The following is a 19,922-nucleotide window of genomic DNA, read 5'->3' as shown; positions in this document are numbered from 1 at the left end:
CCTTTAATCATTTATTTTGGTTTATTTGTATGTCTACATTTGTATGTCACATTTGTCAAAATATGTTAAACTACTATTTACTTTACTCCTACTACTATGGCTAATAATAATAATAATAATAATAATAATAATAACAATTGACTGATCAATAACAGTGTACATATAAAGACAGACAACCGCACCATAGAGGACAGTGAATTATTCAGTGAGTAACTGCAATATAAAAATAAAAATAAAAATAAACAATGTATTTTTAGGAATACTGAAGAACACTATTGATTCATTCTTTTTTATGAAAGTAATATTCGCTAAGTCAAACTGCTTAAAAAGGATGGCTAAGTACATCATTAGTGTGCCTCATCAAGATTTGTTCTAAATTTAAGCCACAATCATTTATGCTGAAATAAACAGTTGAAATTAGGTTGTGAGCCATTTGTAGGATAGAAGCAGCATAGCAAAAATAATTGCTGTCTGTCAAAACGAGCCTTCACTGTATTTCAGCTTTTTGGTCAGTTTGCACCCTCTTATTGACAAAAATGTTAAAAATTAAGTCAGTCTGATGTTACTCTTGTTTGTGATAATGGTCACTGTAGCAGCTGCAAATCTCCTTTGATGGCACATCCTTATCCGGACGCCCCCCCCAATCTTTGCTTCACCCCATCATTCTGCTTGGTTGCTTGAATGCCTGGCTAGCACTCAGGGAGATTTTTGAGTGAGTGGGAAATGCTTGGTTGTGTAGTCTTCACATTCAGATTCCTTAAAATCACATTCATAGGAGTAGTTTACAGTTCTTTGCATAAAATACAATGTGACCTTTTCTTAAAGTGCGTACGACAGGAGAAAAAAAGTCTTAAATAGCATTATTATGTGAATTAGTATCATATTTTGAGACGATTCGACTATATACAAGAATTTAGCAAAGCGCAGATGACGAGAAATTAGTCTTTTAATCTGCCGATTAGCCACGCCTACCATTATAGGGCTTTAGCGACCACAACAGGTGGATGACGTCACCGGAATAACGATTTCATCTGATTTAGTATGCAGCCCATTGAGGGGGAATTATTCAGAATGAGGAAAATGTGACGAAGACGGCCGCAAAATGTCATTGTTTCAGTCTCTCTACTCCAATATTTTTACAGGATAAACTTTTTATCCAAGTATTTTTTCCCCAATAGCTAAATAAATTGCATGGTCATGACAAATACAAGTCTTGTGCTAAATGGAATATGAAATAATAAAAAAACATTTATTCAGGACGACATGGCAAAATTACTCCATAATGGTCAAAACTGTCGATTTCACCTTCACTGTCGCACCTCCCGAACGATATTTTATGCCACCTGAAACTGACATATGTCATTTCCCTTCCCTGGCTTCGGAGAATGTAAACAAACTAAGTGGCATGACAGCTAGCCAACATGCTAACCCGAACCGAGTGATGTTTCAAAGTCTTCGAAGCGGAAAATCACACATAACTATCTCAAATCATTTCACATGATGACTGGGTTGTCGATTGTCTTCGCCGATCGGCAACCCGCTCGGCGGAGAGCAATTTACAGCTAGGAGCCCTGCTACTACGGACAGGAGAGCTCGCCGGGGAAGCAGCTGGACAATGACTGCCAAACAAACGGGCCGACGTCGGAGGAGCGTGTAACTGCCAAATGGTCAACACGAATATGGCAAAATAATGCTTTATTACACAGCCAAGACGTAAACAGCTAGAGTCATACGAGAGCGGCTGCAGTTGTTGTGCAGCTAACATGTGCAGCTAATGTGTATGAGGAGAGCTTTTTACATGCCCTTCCATGATCAAACGTAAGTAAATAGTCCTTTATTTAAAGTTTGTAGTGTTTACTTTGTAATCGCTGTATACGCGGCTATTTTTAACACACAGTTGCAATTTCTGATCGGTCGGAAAATTTGACAGAACACCATGCACATGAAGAGGGCAATAAACCGAGTATAGTGTTCTCCCGGCTGGGGGATGAGCAACAAGCCGCCGGTTGTCAGCCGAGGGGACAAGGAGTATGTCAACCACAAAATGCAAGCAACCTACATATTAAAATGATCCCAGTATTTGAATAATACAAAACACGATGTTTACTCACTTCCTCGTAAGTCCCATGGTCCCACAGTAGTAGGGCTTGTTTTGGCCAATATCCACCGGTGAATGGGAACCTTTTGAAACCCCAAAAAGGCGCACACGCCTCTCCCTCGTAAAGCAAGATTTTTCTGCCGCCGTATGGCTGGCGTGATGCGAAAAATAAACATAATAATCTGCAAAATTAGGTGAATCCTTAGTCCTTCTCATATAGCAGTACAGCTGAATAGTGAAGAGGAATTTTGTAAATCATTTACCTCATCGAAAAAGTAATTAGTTACTCAGCAAAGTAAGTAACATTACTTTTCATGTTCTACATTACATTATACATTCTATAACATTCACATCAAATATGTTCATATTAACTGATTGAAGAATAAAAACACTATTTATATTCCCAAATATATTACAGTCTGTTTAGAAAACACAAATGTAAAGTGACCACTAACCAGTGCAAATGTCTAAAACTGTATGTTAGGCCTACTGCACGATAAGCAGAACACTATTCTCAAATATTCCGTAACAGTAACAATCTTAAATATTGAAAATAATTAACGTTTGAGAACACTGTCTTTGAAATTTTCTGGCCTGTTGCCATTATTGCTGTGTTATTGTGTTTGCCAGAGCTGACAGAGCGACAATGGAAGTAATATTTTTCTAATCCACATTTGAGGGTAAAATTGTTGGCTGAATCCTGTTTTTCTTGTCCCCTTGATATGCTTGTTGTTCAGACTTTCTGTGAAATACTGCATATGAAGAAACAGATCATAGAAAGGCCATGGGGGATTGTGTTCTGTGTATTTGTGCTATTATTTATCTGTATTATCTCAGATTAAAAAATTGGCACGCAGCCATAGCCCCTGAAGAACCTAACCTCAAATGATGGTGAATGGGGAGTCAGTGAACTTGTCTTTATCGTGGGGGCGATGTGAGTTGAAAGCCACAATCGGTGGAAATCTGAAATATCTAGAGACCTTACCTTAATGAGACCTGGCTTTGAAGGGCGACTTCAGCAAGTCGTCCTATGTTTGTCTGGCTTTCAGCTGTGGCCAACAGTGGCTCTTGCATAAGTGTGCCTTTTGCACAACTGCAGACATTAGAATAACGATATGATGTTACCCCCAACCCCCATCCAAAAATTAACAATGATCATTCAGAAATATGTGATTATTGCATGTTTGTAAATGATGAACCTTGATAAACGAATGGAAACATTGCATTCTATGTGATTTGTTCTATTCTTCTTTGCTCAGGCCCATTTGGTGTCGCTTTTGCTCCCACTGTTTTTGCTCAGTTGTTTATACCAGACTGGCCTACTCTCCCTCTTTTCTCAATGCTCAGGGAAGCAGATTAATTCCCTGTGTGATTTCTCACTTTGTCCTTTGTCTGGGCCTTGGGATTGCTAGCATTATGAAACATGACTCTCCGGTTTGAGATTTATATTTACACTAGGCCTGAATGATATTGGAAAAAACTATCATTACGATTTTTGGGGGGTTTGCGATAAATTGCGATATCAAAACTAGAAGATTCATTCACCAGATAACTTCAATAGCTCAGTTTGGAATAAGCTTAAACGATGAAAAAATTAACATTGCGCTGTATATTGCCAAGGCTCCACACTTACTGTTTGCATAGGTTGCACCTAACTTTTATCTTAAGGTGCACCCACACAAAATGTAGGCACATCCACAGTTTTCATTGCATCACATTAACGCCATACTTTTAATCACTCTCCCTAACATTCATAAAGTTCATATGAGTCCACTAATGCTTTGACGCTCACGCTGCCGAGAACAGCCTCTCGCTTACACAATGAATGAGTAGGCACATACACTTAGATTGGGCTGCAAGTTTCACGATGATTAACACATGCCTTTGCTCGTAGAGCTACCAAAGATTCTCAGACCAGATCAAAGCTACAAACCTGTCATTAATGGTTAACATTAAGTACCAAACGCCAGCTGCACTGGTGACCAATAAAAACAGTTTTGTTGCACTGCCTAACAGGAAGGAGGGTGAGAGGCTGGGGCGCTGTACGAGCATGAAGCAGAAAAACATACAATTAAAAAAAAAAATAAAACTGATCCTTTTCACCTTATTCCGATCATCTGAAAAATGGCGCGATCGGTGCAATTTCTGAGCACGTGCTCGGATCAGGGACATTCTTTATTTATATAATTGCTGTTTCCAAGCTTGCTGTATATAAAAGGGATCCAGGATCTGCACAGTTGCTGCTTTTATGAAGTAAAACAAATGTTTACATGTTAAAAAAAAAAAAAAAAAACAATTGCACGTTCTCCAGTGTTACTATTGCGCATGCACACATTGCGATGGCGATGTTCAAACGATATATTGTGCAGGCCTAATTTACACACAGTACATACAATGACAAATTGCAAATTGATTGTGCAATATACAGTATACTGTAAACCAGGTGTGCTCATTACTAAAGCTCGACCGACAAGGGATTTTCAAATGCTGATGCCGATAGGATATCTAAAAAAATTTGCAGCCAATTGCCGATATCCATAGCTGATTTTGTTGTTTTGTCAAATTTACAATGTTGACCTGAGACTTAGAAGATTAATTCGGTGTAGTGCTACCAAACCAATTAACGCAGCATTTCTTTGTACACACTCAGCAAGAACAGTAAATTTTTTTCAAATAATTAAACCAACCAGGATGTCACGACGAGATGTAAACAAGTGAGAGTGAGAGTTTAAAACAAGGGCATGTGTTTGCATAGGGACGGTAGGGACATAACACTACCAACTTTTCAGGTTGCTCAAATTGTCCCTACCAACTTTTAAGCAACCTACCGTAATTTCCCGAATATAATGCACACTTTTTTCCCACAAAATCAACTTGTAAAATCATGGTGCCCATTATAAAGGGGTACATGGATGGAGACAGAAAAAAAAAATTATATATATATATATATACTGTATATAAACCGATTTTTTTTTTTTATTGACACGGCCACGTTGTGTTGAAGAAACGTATGCGGCGATCAGTTGCCGATCATTACGGTATGTGATGTCACCATTTTGTTTCGGTAATACTTCACTCTGATCGGCCGAATGATTTCGTCTGTGTTAAATTGCACAGAATTTAGTTTCTTGAACTCATTTGAGTCAACGTTTATTGCAGCTCCGCAACTCGGACCATAACAAACGTAACAACACAGACTTCCTGTGTGTGTCCGTCAACTATATCTGTCCCTCGGGAAACTCAAACCCAAATAACAATAGTTCCTATTGTTACTGTCGCGTCGACAGCGATGAGCTCTCGGTTTTGCGACTTACGTTCTCACTTTCATTTTACTGTTTCAATCCATGGAAGAAACATTTATTCATCATGATGAAACGAGCAAGTTATACAGCAGCCTTTAAAAGAAAAGTCAAATCTGTTTTGTTTTCTCCTAGATTCTGGTAAGTTGGAGAAGTTGTCAAATAATAGTATTACCGTAAATATTGTCAGTTTATGGTAATGTTTTGAACTACCAATATGCTATGCTTGTGCTGTGTTTCCCTATTCAGTAAAATGACATTTCTGTATCTGTACACAAGCTCTGTTTTCTTGTATTCTTGTATTTATTGGTGCTAAAATTAGGGTGCGCGTTATAAACGGGTACAATAATTTCCCCTAGATTTTACAAGTAAATTTGGGGTGCGTGTTATACACGGGTGCGCCTTATATTCAGGAAATCTCGGTAATTTGTATTATATTATGACTTCAGGTATATATACGTAGTTTAGATTGTCTTCCCATATGCTGTGAGGATATAATTGACCCTACCATAATTAAGTGAATTATTTTCGTTATGTTTAGACTAGGGCTGTCAAAATTATTGCGTTAACGCGCGGCAATTAATTTTTTAAATTGATCACGTTAAAATATTTGACGCAATTAACGCACATGTCCCGCTCAGACAGTATTCTGCCTTTTGGTAAGTTTTACAGCAAGGCTTTTTGTGCTGTCTAACAGTGAACTCTTGTGGTCGCTTTGCGACATGGTCTATTCTTTACTTGCCAGTTCAATATGGCTGCACGACGTCTCGGGCTGACGCCTGCGTTGTAATGTTGTGCTTATATGATCCTTGGACAAGATTTGTCCGTAAGTATGGTTGTTGTAAAGAATGTACATATTATGTTAGTAAGCGAAATGTTATATTTTTGTATGAGACGCTTTTTGTTTATGTTTAGTGAACCTGTATAGCGTGCTAAGCTAACGTTGTTGCTAATGCAGTGCTTGTGTACTTTTTTTTTGTAGTTTTACGACGGTCTAAAGAGGACAATGGTTTGAGGCTATTTTATTAATAAATCGGATGAAAAAGGAAGAAGTCTGATTATTAAGGCGTCGTTCACTAACTGTCTAGCTATGGAAAAAGTAGACGCGTCGGAGTGAGGACAGCATAGACAGATTTAAATGACAGTAGAGTGAAATGCCCACTACAGTCCTTATGTACCGTATGTTGAATGTATATATCCATCTTGTGTCTTATCTTTCCATTCCAACTATTTATTTTACAGAATATATTGAATTGCGATTAATTGCGATTAATTACGATTAATTAATTTTTAAGCTGTAATTAACTCGATTAAAAATTTTAATCGTTTGACAGCCCTAGTTTAGACTTAACTTTACCCCTTTTCACTTGTTGAATGTGCCAGTCCATTTTTTCCCCTCAAAGGCACGATTAACTGATGACTTGCATTTATTTAAAATGTATACATTTAATTTTCTACATCATTATGTAAAAAATGTTATGAGCAGCGTATGCAGACATTTGTTCAGGTAATCATACATTAATCATAATCGAGGTAAAATGTTTTCTTTTTTCAATGAATCAATCAACTTTATTTGTATAGACCCCAATCACGTGACGTCACAACTCCGCCCCCCTGACTGGTGCCGCCATATTGTCCGTCAGCTCATCGTTTACATATTACCGCTACGTACATTCCTCCTATAGACCCTACTTACCAACGTCACAGAATGACATGTCGCTGTATCCGGCCGCCATATTGTCCGTCTCTGTTTAGCCCTATTCTCAATGGTTTCAATTAGTCGTTCAGTTTATAGAGCAATTCATGGAAGCCCCGGTGCTTTCAGACGCTGTAAACTCATTGGCTGCGTTGCATAAAAGGCGTTATGTGGAAAAGCTTCAGTCTATCCATTCGCCAGATCCATATTTGATGCCTAAATCAATATTTTTCGACCCGCCGTGTTCGCCCTCTCTGCCTGACATCTGCTACCCTGATATCTACAACTATCTTGTCCACACAAAATCAGCCTATGCTCACGAAAGTTTGAAAAACTTTAAGAGCAGCACTCTAAGCAACATTACCACGTGTGACCCTTTACTTCCAATTTTCTAAAATGGCGACAATCAATAAAAAAAAAGTTGACTGCGATGGCCGACGCTTCAAGGATAGGTGGATACTGGACTATTTCTTCAATAAAACACGCAACAACTGTGTCTGCCTCATTTGCAAAGAGACAGTCGCTGTTTTTAAAGAGTTCGATGTGACGCGATAATATTACCGAACAAGACACGCTGAGTCACAGGTTGTGACTCTGCTTGTGCCTTTCATGGCAAAGGCAAAAAAACCTTTTCTTTTGCACGTCATAAAAAATAATACCTGACTGGGTTTGCAAAGCTGGGCAGCAGTTTTAAACTTGACCTACAAACATTTAACACGTTGTGTAAATACGTGTGCCACCTGTTTGGCCAGTCATGTGCCAAAAATGATGCCAAATGCAGATCTTTCTGTATAGCCTCGTCAGTCTTGCCAGAACATTCTATTCCCCCCAAAACTGATGCTCTGTACCAACATTGCAGGACAGCAAACTATCAAGCAGCAATTATGAAACGTTGTCTGACAGTTAAAATGTGTGCCCCTTCACCCATTGGGAATGGGTGGGACATTGAGGATGGGCAGTTGGCAGTGACATGGATGACTAAAAATCCTGCCCCTGATACTGTTTTGCAAGTAGTCAACTGTAGTTGAAAGGCAACCAATTGTGACATGGGAAGATGTTCCTGTATGTCTGCAAAACTTTCTTGTCCTGATTTATATCGGTGCCAAGCATGTGAGAATGTTTCCAAAGAAACAGAAGACACTTGGATGGGATGATGACTTTGAGTAAAGCGATTTTGAGGAGTAATGTTGTCATGTACAGTTTTACTATTCTCTTATTTCTATTTTTTTTTTAATTCGTTTTTCAATATTTGTATGTGTAATAATGTGTATTTTTATAGTATGAGATACTTCCATGTTTAAATAAATGTGTACCAACAGTACCATACTTGAATGATTCCAAACTTTTGTGTATATACAGTGTGATTAAAAAAGGCTGTGCCAAAATCAAAATGCCATGTCAAAAACGAAAAACATTAAAAAAAAAAACTACCTTGGACAGATGTAGGAAGTAACTAAGTTTATTTTCATGTTTTCATAGTACTCAAATATGGCCATCACCAGCAGCATGGACAACATCAAGTTGACATGAGAATTCCTCCCTCCCGTGTTGATTGCGTCTGTTATGTAATCTTTCATGTCATCAATATTTGCTGGAAGTGGTGGAACATACACTTAGTGTATAACATACGTTATGTGCCATCAAGATGGATAACGAACTTTGTCTTTAACATACCAACACGTCCAGCAAGTACTGATGATGTGAAATATCGAACAACAGTTGCAATCAAGACAATAACTGCGACATGCACACGTTTGAGAGGAATTCTCATCGTGGCTTGATTTTGTCCGTGCTGCTGGGTGTGCTCACATTTGAGCACTTGTGAAACATGAAATAAAACTTGGAAGTTATCTTCAACACGTGTCCATCACTTCTTATGTGATGTCTTTCATTTTTTAAGTATCACCTTATGATTTTGGCACATTATATTTTTGATCACCCTGTAATTTTTTTGTCTTCTTCCATTTTTGCCATGATTCACATTTAGGAGGGTGTGGTAGCAATTGGGTTGATTTTCAGCTATTTATGATCATGGCGTGCATTTTTTATTTTATATATTTCATTGCATAGTAGGTTGTGATATTTTTAATATGACACATAAGCCTTTAGCTTAATTCAGTATATATTTCATTGTGCTGGGTGCAAATCATTAATGTTGAAGTGTGTCCTTCAAGAAATTAGCTACATTTCTCATTCTGAATTCACCTATGTGTATACTAAGGCACCAATACTTGTTTCAAATGTTTGATAGATGTGTTTATGACATTTGATAAAGATTTTGTGTTGCCAGAATTAATATAACACTTAAAACAAGCAAAAACAGCAACACTAGATCTGTATTTTTGTGTATTCACATCAAGATACATTTCTGGCTGGTGACTAAGTTAGGAGGGTATTGGCTTTGAAAAAATCCATTTTCTAAGCACTTTTTCCATGGTCCCAATAAAGCCATATTTCCACAAGCTTGTCCATTCGCAGCACTTCCTGGTCAACTCTAATCTTTTAATGGACGACGGTCTCACAGAAGAAGTTGTAGCTGTCAGTGAAGGGTGTTTCAGTTCTGAAAAACACGCACACACACATAAACCATGTGAGACCTGTTTCATCCATATCATATTTACATAATCTTCCAATCCAAATTATATAGGGTTGTCTATTCTGCCATTTTTTCCTGAATAAAATTATCAAATAGGTTTTTGGAACTACGGTTAAACAGACTAAATACTATGTTATTTGTCAATCTAAACTTTTTGCTCAAAGTTAACAATCTAACATCATAATAATGACCGCTACAGCCCAGAACTCACATTGCAAGTCTTAACTTCATATGTGATCTGACCAGAAGCCCGCAACTCCCATAGTTATTCACAACAAAAGGCGTGCGTGTGGCTTACCTGTAGTGAATGTCGTTAAAAATCCCAGTCGACGCATTTTCAGCAAGATCCTTCGACGGAGCCTGGAGAGAAAGCCATTGTCTGACGCAACCACGCGGGCTCTGCACGTTTTTTCCAAATTCCTGCCCTTTTTCGCCCTTGGACAGTTGAGAGATGCATATAGCATCGTTTCGATGCCTTTTGACTAAATTCCGAATGCGGTTTTCTTATCTTTGGTTCATCTTCGCTCGTGTCGTAGCTTGACACGGTCGCCGCCATATTGTTTGTTTTAGAAGCGCATAGCAACAGTCCTCGTCTCCTATTGGTGCACGTGACCTAAAATGGCTTCACACACTGACGATACGACTCCGCCGTATCAATATCACTGCGCCACGGGGGAAAAAAAGACCGACACGAAAACGCTAATTACTAAAAAATGACTGGAAACCGTGAGTAGAACTTTTTTTTTGGTAGTAATTAGCAACGTATGTAAATTACAATGCAGAGGTCATGTAGATCCATTTCAGTGGAACGAAATCCATTTTCTAAGCACTTTTTCCATGGTGCCAATACAGCCTAGAGCCCGAGTGTCGAAAGAGAACGCCACAAAGGCGAGATTGTTGAAATTATGAATTAATGAAAAAAAAAAAAAAAGTAAATGTGACACACAGAAGGGCTTGCTAAAATTTGTTTAAATATATTGTTCTATGTGAATCAGCCAAGGTAGCCCCCCGCATTTTTACCAAATCTGGCCCCTTTTGCAAAAGGTTTGGACACACCTGTTTAACTGACGATCCGTAGACGAGGCCAGCTTCTTTCACTTGGTGCCAGCTAAATATTATTCAAAATGTAATGATGATGGAAGAAATAAGCATCTTGAATTTGAAACTGTATGTTGTCGGCGATTAGCCTCGCAATAATCTTAATTGTTGTTGTCAGCCCAAAACCCTCTAAATATATATTAAATGCATCTTACCAGATATAAAATGACTACTACATAATCTGTGGTAATCGTTTGGAGCCCAGTTTTCCCGTCGAATTGCAGCAGTCCGTCTCGCTCTCCTCTCTGGGTCTCTCGGAATATGGTAGAACTTCAAGTCTCTTCGTCTATCTTCTCTGTTACTGCAACCAACCACCACACACGCCTTCACCATTATGATTATTAATGTTAACGAGCAGAAAAACACGCTATAATAGGAGGAATTTACGAAGCGGTAATGCGTTAACATGACGAGTAGACGGACAACATGGCGCGGAGGCGTGGTTGTGACGTCATGTGAGTAGGGTCTATTACTGCGTGTTTTTCTGCTTGTCTAAGGAATCACCGCCTAGTAAACGAACCCAAAAATCTTCCTAACAATCGTTAACATTGTTTAATCAAAATGGTGAAGGGATGTGTGGCGGTTGGTTGCAGTAACAGAGAAGATAAACGGTCAATTTAGTAGTTGCTGTGTGCCCATTGTTAAAAGGGCAAATCTTGAAAGCAGCACGGTTTGTTTATCTCGGTCCATGATGCGTTTGTGTCGACAGCCGTTAGACAGTGGCGAAAACATCAATATGATGCCAACACGATCGCAGACATCATCAGACGGAGTCTACGAAGCTCGTCGCCAGGGTCGCGCAGCAAGAAGGTGAGCGCAACAACAGGCAATGTGCCGAAAAATAGCGCCATGCGTGTAATGTACCCCCTGACGGGAGCGCCCACACGGAAACGACTTTCTTGTACTGTGAATATGTATTATTTTACTCTGCTTGAACTAACAAATGTCATACCTGTGTGATTGTCATTGGGATATGGTCGTGAAAACCTGTAGACTAATACATTTCTGTTCAAAGAGGGTTATGTGGCCCAGTCCACGATTTGTTACTAAAATACATTACTAATATTTTGTGTAATTTAATTATTTAAAACTGATCTTACAGTCGTAAATCCGTTACTGTAATCCGTCCATGAAAACATTTGATGTTTTCACGTCAATAAAGCGTTATAAATAAGTGCTCCCGGTGTTGTGCCGAAAAATGGCCGCCCCGCGTGAAATGTTCCCCTTGACGGGAACGCTTCTACAAGCTTCTACAAGCAGGTGGTCAGCTGATCTGAGGGTTCTGGTTGGACTGTAAGGCTGAAGCAGTTCTGACAGATATGGCGGCGCAAGATTATACAAACATTTAAAAACAAATAATATCTTAAAATGTATCCGGTAATGTACTGGGAGCCAGTGAAGAGATACTAAAATCGGGGTGATATGTTCGCGCCTGCGGATTCTAGTTAGGAGTCGCGCAGCAGAGTTTTGTACAAGTTGCAGACGGGCCAGTGCAGTCTGACCGACGCCTGCATACAAAAAATACCATAATCCAGCCGAGTTATGACAAAAGCATGAATGAATTTCTCCAAATCAGAGCGTGAAACAAAAGATTTCACCTTAGCAATCTGGCGAAGCTGATAAAAATAGTCCCGTAGAACACAAGAAATTTGCTTCTCAATTTTAAAATCAGAATCAAATTTGACCCCCAGATTTATGACATAGTTCTTAAGAAAGGGAGACAATGAACCGAGGTCAACATTCAGGGAGGCCTGGCTACTTGGTCCGAACACCATAACTTCAGTCTTGCTTTCATTCAAACTTAAAAAATTAAGTGAAAGCCACGACTTTTTATCATTTAGGCATTCAATGAGTTGACAGAAAGTGCCATTTTGCGCCATTGGAAAATAAATCTGACAGTCATCAGCATAGAAATGAAATAAAACACCATGTTTCCTACAAACAGAACCAAGAGGCAATAAATAAAGCAAAAATAAAAGAGGGCCGAGAACAGATCCCTGGGGAACCCCGTGTGGAAGCGATGCCTTTTTGGAGCTGAAATTGCTCACTTTTACACAAAAACTCAGTTCATTTAGGTACGACTTGAACCATTCAAGAGCGACACCTTGAACCTCACCTTTTTGTTGAGTTTGGCTGTGCTTATAGACAAAAGCAGTAGTGTTTTACCTGATGGAGGGCTCCATTTTTATTTATTTTTGTTATACTCTGACAAAGAAGTTTTTTTTTTACTTATCTTTAACTTATTTATTTAGACAATGTTGAGTGGTCTTAAGAAAAATGTTTATTTTTAGCATTCCTGGATAGTTAAAAGATTATTAACAAGTTGTGTTCAAATATTGCAATTTCAATTTGCTAATAAAATCCAGACATTTATTCTGGAAGTTTTTAAAATGTATGTTTAGTAGTTTTTGAAAACAAAGGTTTGAATCGAACAGTGTATCACCTGAACCAATACACGTGAAAATTAGTATAAGTCAATACATATTTATTTTGCATTGATCTTTTAGACTATCAATTAATTAAGTTTGTTAATTTGTGGAAATGTAGCCCTGACCCCATTCACCCAATCTGTATGGTCTCATTAATGTGCTGTCCCCAGCAAAAAGTGTACATGCAGGTTATGCTGCTACATCGTCCCTACCAATGTTGAGACCAAACCTACACAATTGGTTTAAAAGGATGCCCGCCATGCTAAAGCTAATGCTAACGCGAATGCTACACTAATGTGACAACTTACATTTACAGTATAAGGATCACTCAGTAAACACCTTAAAAGGCTAAAGCAACATTGCATATTGTCTCATGCGAGATTAAAAAAAATAAAAGCCTGTCTTCAAGCTGCTGCAGGGTCTTCCCTGTGTCCTACTGTCAGTCAGCAGCGGCTCAAATGCCCACATAGATGCCTGATCAAAATCCTTTTTTATCGGCTTATTTTTTTGTTATTCTGCCAGTGGCAGATGTTGGAAAAAAGTCCATATATCGGCCCGATATATCGGCCGGCCAATATATCGGTGGACCTCTTTACGCGTTATGTCCATTATGATCTAACAATCAATTGCAACGCCAGTGTGGGTAAAATGTGGCACCCGAAAAAAAAAGATATTTTCTTTAAGGCCCCAAAAAAATCTTAACTATGTTTCGTTGTGCAATATTGCTTCTGATCTTTCTAGGCAAAAAAAAAAAAAAGATTGCGGGACGTTGCCTCCTTGAAAATTAGATCTTGGCGGATAAAAACTTGTGAGCACTACTGCTGTAAACACTCTAGCATCTAGAAAATAGTCAAATTCTAACAAATTAGCGCACAATCAAGTTTTGGCATGGAAGCCATTCCACTAAGTGACCAGTGATGCATTCAGAAAGACAGAGTAAAGTGTAAAGGTTAATTGGAATTTCAAACACTGCCTGGATTCTAAGCGCATGGCGTTTGCTCTATGTACCTGCAGGTAATTGAGTCTCTGGGCATCATGATCTACAAGGCTCTGGACTATGGGCTGAAAGAGAATGAAGAGAGGGAGCTCAGTCCTCCTCTGGAGCAGCTCATTGACATGATGACCAACATAGCTGAGGATGAAAGGGACGCCTGCCCCGATGAAGGCTATGAGGCAACTGAGGAAGAAGACGACGACCCTGACAACATTTCTAGTGGTCATTGCTACAAAAATATCCTAAAGGTGCATCTATTTGGTGTGACAACAACAACATATTTGAAAATCCACCCATCCATGCTTTCTGTCTGAAATATTCGAACCAAGCTCACTAAAAAAGCAAAACTTTAGAGTTTCACGTTAATGCCAATATTTTAATCATAGTTGTTTCTTATAGTTGTGCACGGATCACCTACCCAGTCAGTCAGATGCAGCTAGTCACTACCAGGCAGTATGCCGGGCTTTATACACCGAGACCAGGGAACTGCGGACATTCCTGGACAAGATCAAGAGTGCCAAAGAGGTAAGTTGTCATTTTTATCATCCCCATCATGGTTTGGGGCGTGGAGAAGTCCCGCCCTTTGCATCAGTATTTAGTGGAATGATGACTGACCTTTACTTTCGCTATGAAAGACCTAGTGAGGCAGGAGATTTAGTGCTTTCGGCTTTCAGTAAATGCCTCACGGCACCGGTGATGGAAGTAAAATTCTGAAGCTCTAATACACGTGGCTTCAAAACTAGGTCTCCAACCAGAAACCCTCTGCAAAGAATTTAACTGTTAATGTGTCGGTTCTCTTTCATTTGTTGAATGAGTTTGTCTACCTGCCAACATCGGTCCAAGGTTTCCATTCTGAAATATTACTAATTACCCTAATTCGTGCAAAAACCCTTACAACATCTAAAATTGAAGTGTGTGCGTGTGGGCGGTGGTGCGTGCGTGTTTGTAATACACATTTACATAACTGTTTTACAGTTCATACTTTTTAGAGATTAGAGTTTAACACAATATGAAATGTGATAGCAACACACACTGTTAGTAGTTTTGTGACATGAAGTTTAAATGGATTTCATATGTATCTATGATATTTTAAAGATTCTTTATTTGCTACCAAAAATTGTTTGGAAAACAAAAAAATCATACTGTCTGGAAACATATAGTTGATGTGTGGAGTGTTGTGTTTTACATACTGTACATAAACACACTGTGTGGATGACTGGAGAAAGGGGGAGGAGTGGTAGAGTTTCTGGGAGCACAAAGGCTGTTGTTTTGTTTTCGTTTTGTTGTCGTTCGCTACGGCTCACAGTAGTCGTGTTCGTGCTCTCGGTTGCACATAAACAATCGATAACCTTAACGAAGTTGGCGTTATCCTTGTAGATGCAACAATATACAGTATATGGCGGAAAACACAGACAACACTGAAAAAGCAGTTTCTGCTCTTGCACTCCTCTTTAAAATAAACTGCTGTATTTTAAGCCAAAAGAACTGTTGTGTTTGATACACAAATACAGTGCCTTGCAAAAGTATTCGGCCCCCTTGAACCTTGCAACCTTTCGCCACATTTCAGGCTTCAAACATAAAGATATAAAATTTTAATTTTTTGTCAAGAATCAACAACAAGTGGGACACAATCGTTAAGTGGAACAAAATTTATTGGATAATTTAAACTTTTTTAACAAATAAAAAACTGAAAAGCGGGGCCTGCAATATTATTTGGCCCCCTTGCGTTAATACTTTGTAGCGCCACCTTTTGCTCCAATTACAGCTGCAAGTTGCTTGGGGTATGTTTCTATCAGTTTTGCACATCGAGAGACTGACATTCTTGCCCATTCTTCCTTGCAAAACAGCTCGAGCTCAGTGAGGTTGGATGGAGAGTGTTTGTGAACAGCAGTCTTCAGCTCTTTCCACAGATTCTCGATTGGATTCAGGTCTGGACTTTGACTTGGCCATTCTAACACCTGGATACGTTTATTTTTGAACCATTCCATTGTAGATTTGGCTTTATGTTTTGGATCATTGTCCTGTTGGAAGATAAATCTCCGTCCCTGTCTCAGGTCTTGTGCAGATACCAACAGGTTTTCTTCCAGAATGTTCCTGTATTTGGCTGCATCCATCTTCCCGTCAATTTTAACCATCTTCCCTGTCCCTGCTGAAGAAAAGCAGGCCCAAACCATGATGCTGCCACCACCATGTTTGACAGTGGGGATGGTGTGTTCAGGGTAATGAGCTGTGTTGCTTTTACGCCAAACATATCATTTTGCATTGCGGCCAAAAAGTTCAATTTTGGTTTCATCTGACCAGAGCACCTTCTTCCACATGTTTGGTGTGTCTCCCAGGTGGCTTGTGGCAAACTTTAAACGAGACTTTTTATGGATATCTTTGAGAAATGGCTTTCTTCTTGTCACTCTTCCATAAAGGCCAGATTTGTGCAGTGTACGACTGTTTGTTGTCCTATGGACAGACTCTCCCACCTCAGCTGTAGATCTCTGCAGTTCATCCAGAGTGATCATGGGCCTCTTGGCTGCATCTCTGATCAGTTTTCTCCTTGTTTGAGAAGAAAGTTTGGAAGGACGGCCGGGTCTTGGTAGATTTGCAGTTGTCTGATGCTCCTTCCATTTCAATATGATGGCTTGCACAGTGCTCCTCGAGATGTTTAAAGCTTGGGAAATCTTTTTGTATCCAAATCCGGCTTTAAACTTCTCCACAACAGTATCTCGGACCTGCCTGGTGTGTTCCTTGGTTTTCATAATGCTCTCTGCACTTTAAACAGAACCCTGAGACTATCACAGAGCAGGTGCATTTATACGGAGACTTGATTACACACAGGTGGATTCTATTTATCATCATCGGTCATTTAGGACAACATTGGATCATTCAGAGATCCTCACTGAACTTCTGGAATGAGTTTGCTGCACTGAAAGTAAAGGGGCCGAATAATATTGCACGCCCCACTTTTCAGTTTTTTATTTGTTAAAAAAGTTTAAATTATCCAATAAATGTTGTTCCACTTCACGATTGTGTCCCACTTGTTGTTGATTCTTGACAAAAAAATTAAATTTCATATCTTTATGTTTGAAGCCTGAAATGTGGCGAAAGGTTGCAAGATTCAAGGGGGCCGAATACCTTTGCAAGGCCATAGCAGATTCATGGCGCATTAAGCCCCCGAACTATTTTTAATTTGTCCGTTTTACCCTGGAAATCCCCGTTTACAGACGTCGCGCAACTGCTTTTGTTTCAACCCAGCCATAAAACGAAGGTAATTAATTATATTTATTATTCAAAATGTTTGTCTTTTTTAGTTTAAAATCATTAATTGATGTCTAATATTTCATTAAAAATAAAGATTTTTAAAAATTATTAACTCGCATATTTTAAACTTTTAAACAAATTACGTCACATTGAAAAAAATTGTGTCTGTAAAAAAGTCACGGATATCTACCTCATAATATCGCTTAATTGTATTTTTTTGTTTTTTGTTACTGTCGCATTTTGATATGTTAGATGATAAATAATCGATCCAAACAAAGAAAAATTGAAAAAAAAGTTTAAAAGGGTAAATACAGTATATGAAAAAGAAAATCTCGACCACTCCTTGATGTCTTCGATTTCTGCATCGCGACCCTTGTTATGTTACCATGTTTCACCCATAAAATCCCCCCAAAATCCAGCTGTGGCCATTCACAGCTGTGTCTTGACACTATGTGATACATGCTACACGGAGTTTTTGGATCGAAACAAGGTAAGTACGCGATAATATCTCGTTAAAGTCGTGGCGTCTTTAATTCTGCTCTTTCATGTTCTCACCTCCAGATAGGGTTTCGCTGTTTGAAAAAAAAAAAAACATTTTAAATGCCCTCCTGTTCAAAATTTTTATTCTCCCAGAAAATTGAGATTTCAAGCTTTCACACAACCATATAGGACAATTTTGTAATTTGGCCAAATTGGGGGTCTAAAAGCGGAACTTCAGGTCACCTGAGTGTTTTCTGTCATATATATGTTTAGTTGTTTTTTTTTTTTTCTTCTATTGTTTTTTCTTTTTTGTAATTTTTTTTTTTTTTTTGCTTTATGCTGTATCTGTTTAAAAGTATGGGCAAACTGTATGAGTTTACAGGTATGAGTTTGCAAGTTGGTATTAAAATGAACATTGGGAAAATCTACACATTTGTGTAACATTTTTGATTAATTTATAAAATTACTAAAGCTGTTACAGCAATTGGAAGGTTGTTGATCTGTTTTCTTAGTTTTAATGTTTTAAGTGGTAATATAAGAGTTAGTGTGTGGTCAGTTTAAAAAAGTTCATATTTAGAGTAGGTTTGGTCGACTGTCACTGTCAGTTACGGCTATGACAGTATATCGATATGGTGATATATCTTGATACTTTGTATTCCAATAGGTTCTCAATATGCTCCCACCAAGAATCGATATGTTGGTTTGAAAATATGTCCCTGTTTAAAAAAAGGAACCAACTGGTTGCTCGCAAAAATTTCCACCAGAATAATGTCTATGGTGACTCAATGTTTGCCACTGACGGTGCTAGACGTCCAATCCATTTGAAGTGGAAGGGATGGTAGCAAATGGACATTCGCTGCCACCTTCCCACTTCAAATGGATCAGATGTCTACTAGAGATAGACTCGTGATACACTCATTTAAATTCACAGCAAAAGGATGAAAATGGCTTGTTTTTTCTGCTTATTAGGTTTATTGTAGAATTTTGTAATTTCCTGACCTATGCATTGATAATTGTTGTATCGCATTTTCGTCATCATGAGCCTTGTATCGCAAATCATATCGTAAGGTATCCGGAGGTTCCCACCCCTACTATCAATGGCATCCAACGGCCCAAAATGTACAGTACATGCCGTCACAGGTCACTGCCTGCACATGAGGGGAATGAACCATGACACTGTCTGTGACACTCCCACTATCGGGCCTTCTATATGAAATGCTGTAATTCATGACACTGTTATCCATTTATCTTAAGCACTGAATGTGCTGTTGTGGGTAACTAGACTGCACATGGAATCATGAAACCTATTCAGTAACTTTAAGTGTGAATGTAAGTTTAACTGGTTCTGTCTCTACATCTCCTTCGCTTGACTGCCGACCAGTTTTGGATGATGTAGTCTGCTTTCAACTAGGCATGAGCCGTTATGATATTCTGATAGTATGATAACCTTAAGCCATAATACCACAGTATCACGGTATTACAATTACAGCTCTAAAATGTGTTACTTTGAGATATCTGGGTTTTGAAAAAAAACAACAAAGAAAAACTTTTTTTCCCATTGAACAGGATTTTTTTTTTCAAAACATATTGGCAAATTGGAACAAAAGTATAATGTTAAGTTAAAATAAATGTTAAAAAACCCAAAATATTCTAAATAAAATTAAAATAAATGCAGTCCTTTGGATGAGCGTAAACCCACAGCCACAGCTCAACATTATGATCATCAGAACAAAAATAATTGAATTATTTTCCATAAAAAGCACGTGTGTATGACTCGTATCATGTTTACATTAGACACACACTGTCTTTCTCAACACAGAAAAAAACACCACGTTTTACCATCGCTAGACACACTAAACACGCTGGAATTAACTCTCGTAGCTGGTGGGAAACGTTCATGACAGTGTTTAGTAACATTTAATTTTGTATAAATGCAAAATAATATTGGAGGTATTGCCTCCTCGGCAGCCACCCTCCGTAAAC

The 19,922-nt window shown here is 38.6% G+C and overlaps 1 protein-coding gene across 4 annotated transcripts in view; it reads left to right on the top strand.

The window, feature by feature from the left end:
* The window catches only part of spire1b (spire-type actin nucleation factor 1b), an 82,825-nt gene that overhangs the window by 17,998 nt on the left and 44,905 nt on the right, over nucleotides 1-19,922 (top strand). For all 4 annotated transcript variants that reach the window (XM_057834015.1, XM_057834012.1, XM_057834014.1 and 1 more), the window contains exons 3-4: nucleotides 14,231-14,458; nucleotides 14,610-14,735. In XM_057834015.1, the coding sequence (XP_057689998.1) occupies nucleotides 14,231-14,458; nucleotides 14,610-14,735 (354 nt within the window). The remainder of the gene's footprint in view (nucleotides 1-14,230; nucleotides 14,459-14,609; nucleotides 14,736-19,922) is intronic.

The sequence above is a fragment of the Corythoichthys intestinalis genome, chromosome 4, assembly GCF_030265065.1.
Source record: "Corythoichthys intestinalis isolate RoL2023-P3 chromosome 4, ASM3026506v1, whole genome shotgun sequence".
NCBI classification, from domain to species: Eukaryota; Metazoa; Chordata; class Actinopteri; order Syngnathiformes; family Syngnathidae; genus Corythoichthys; species Corythoichthys intestinalis.
The sequence above is the reverse complement of the archived record's forward strand: the minus strand, read 5'-3'. Positions and strand labels throughout refer to the sequence as shown.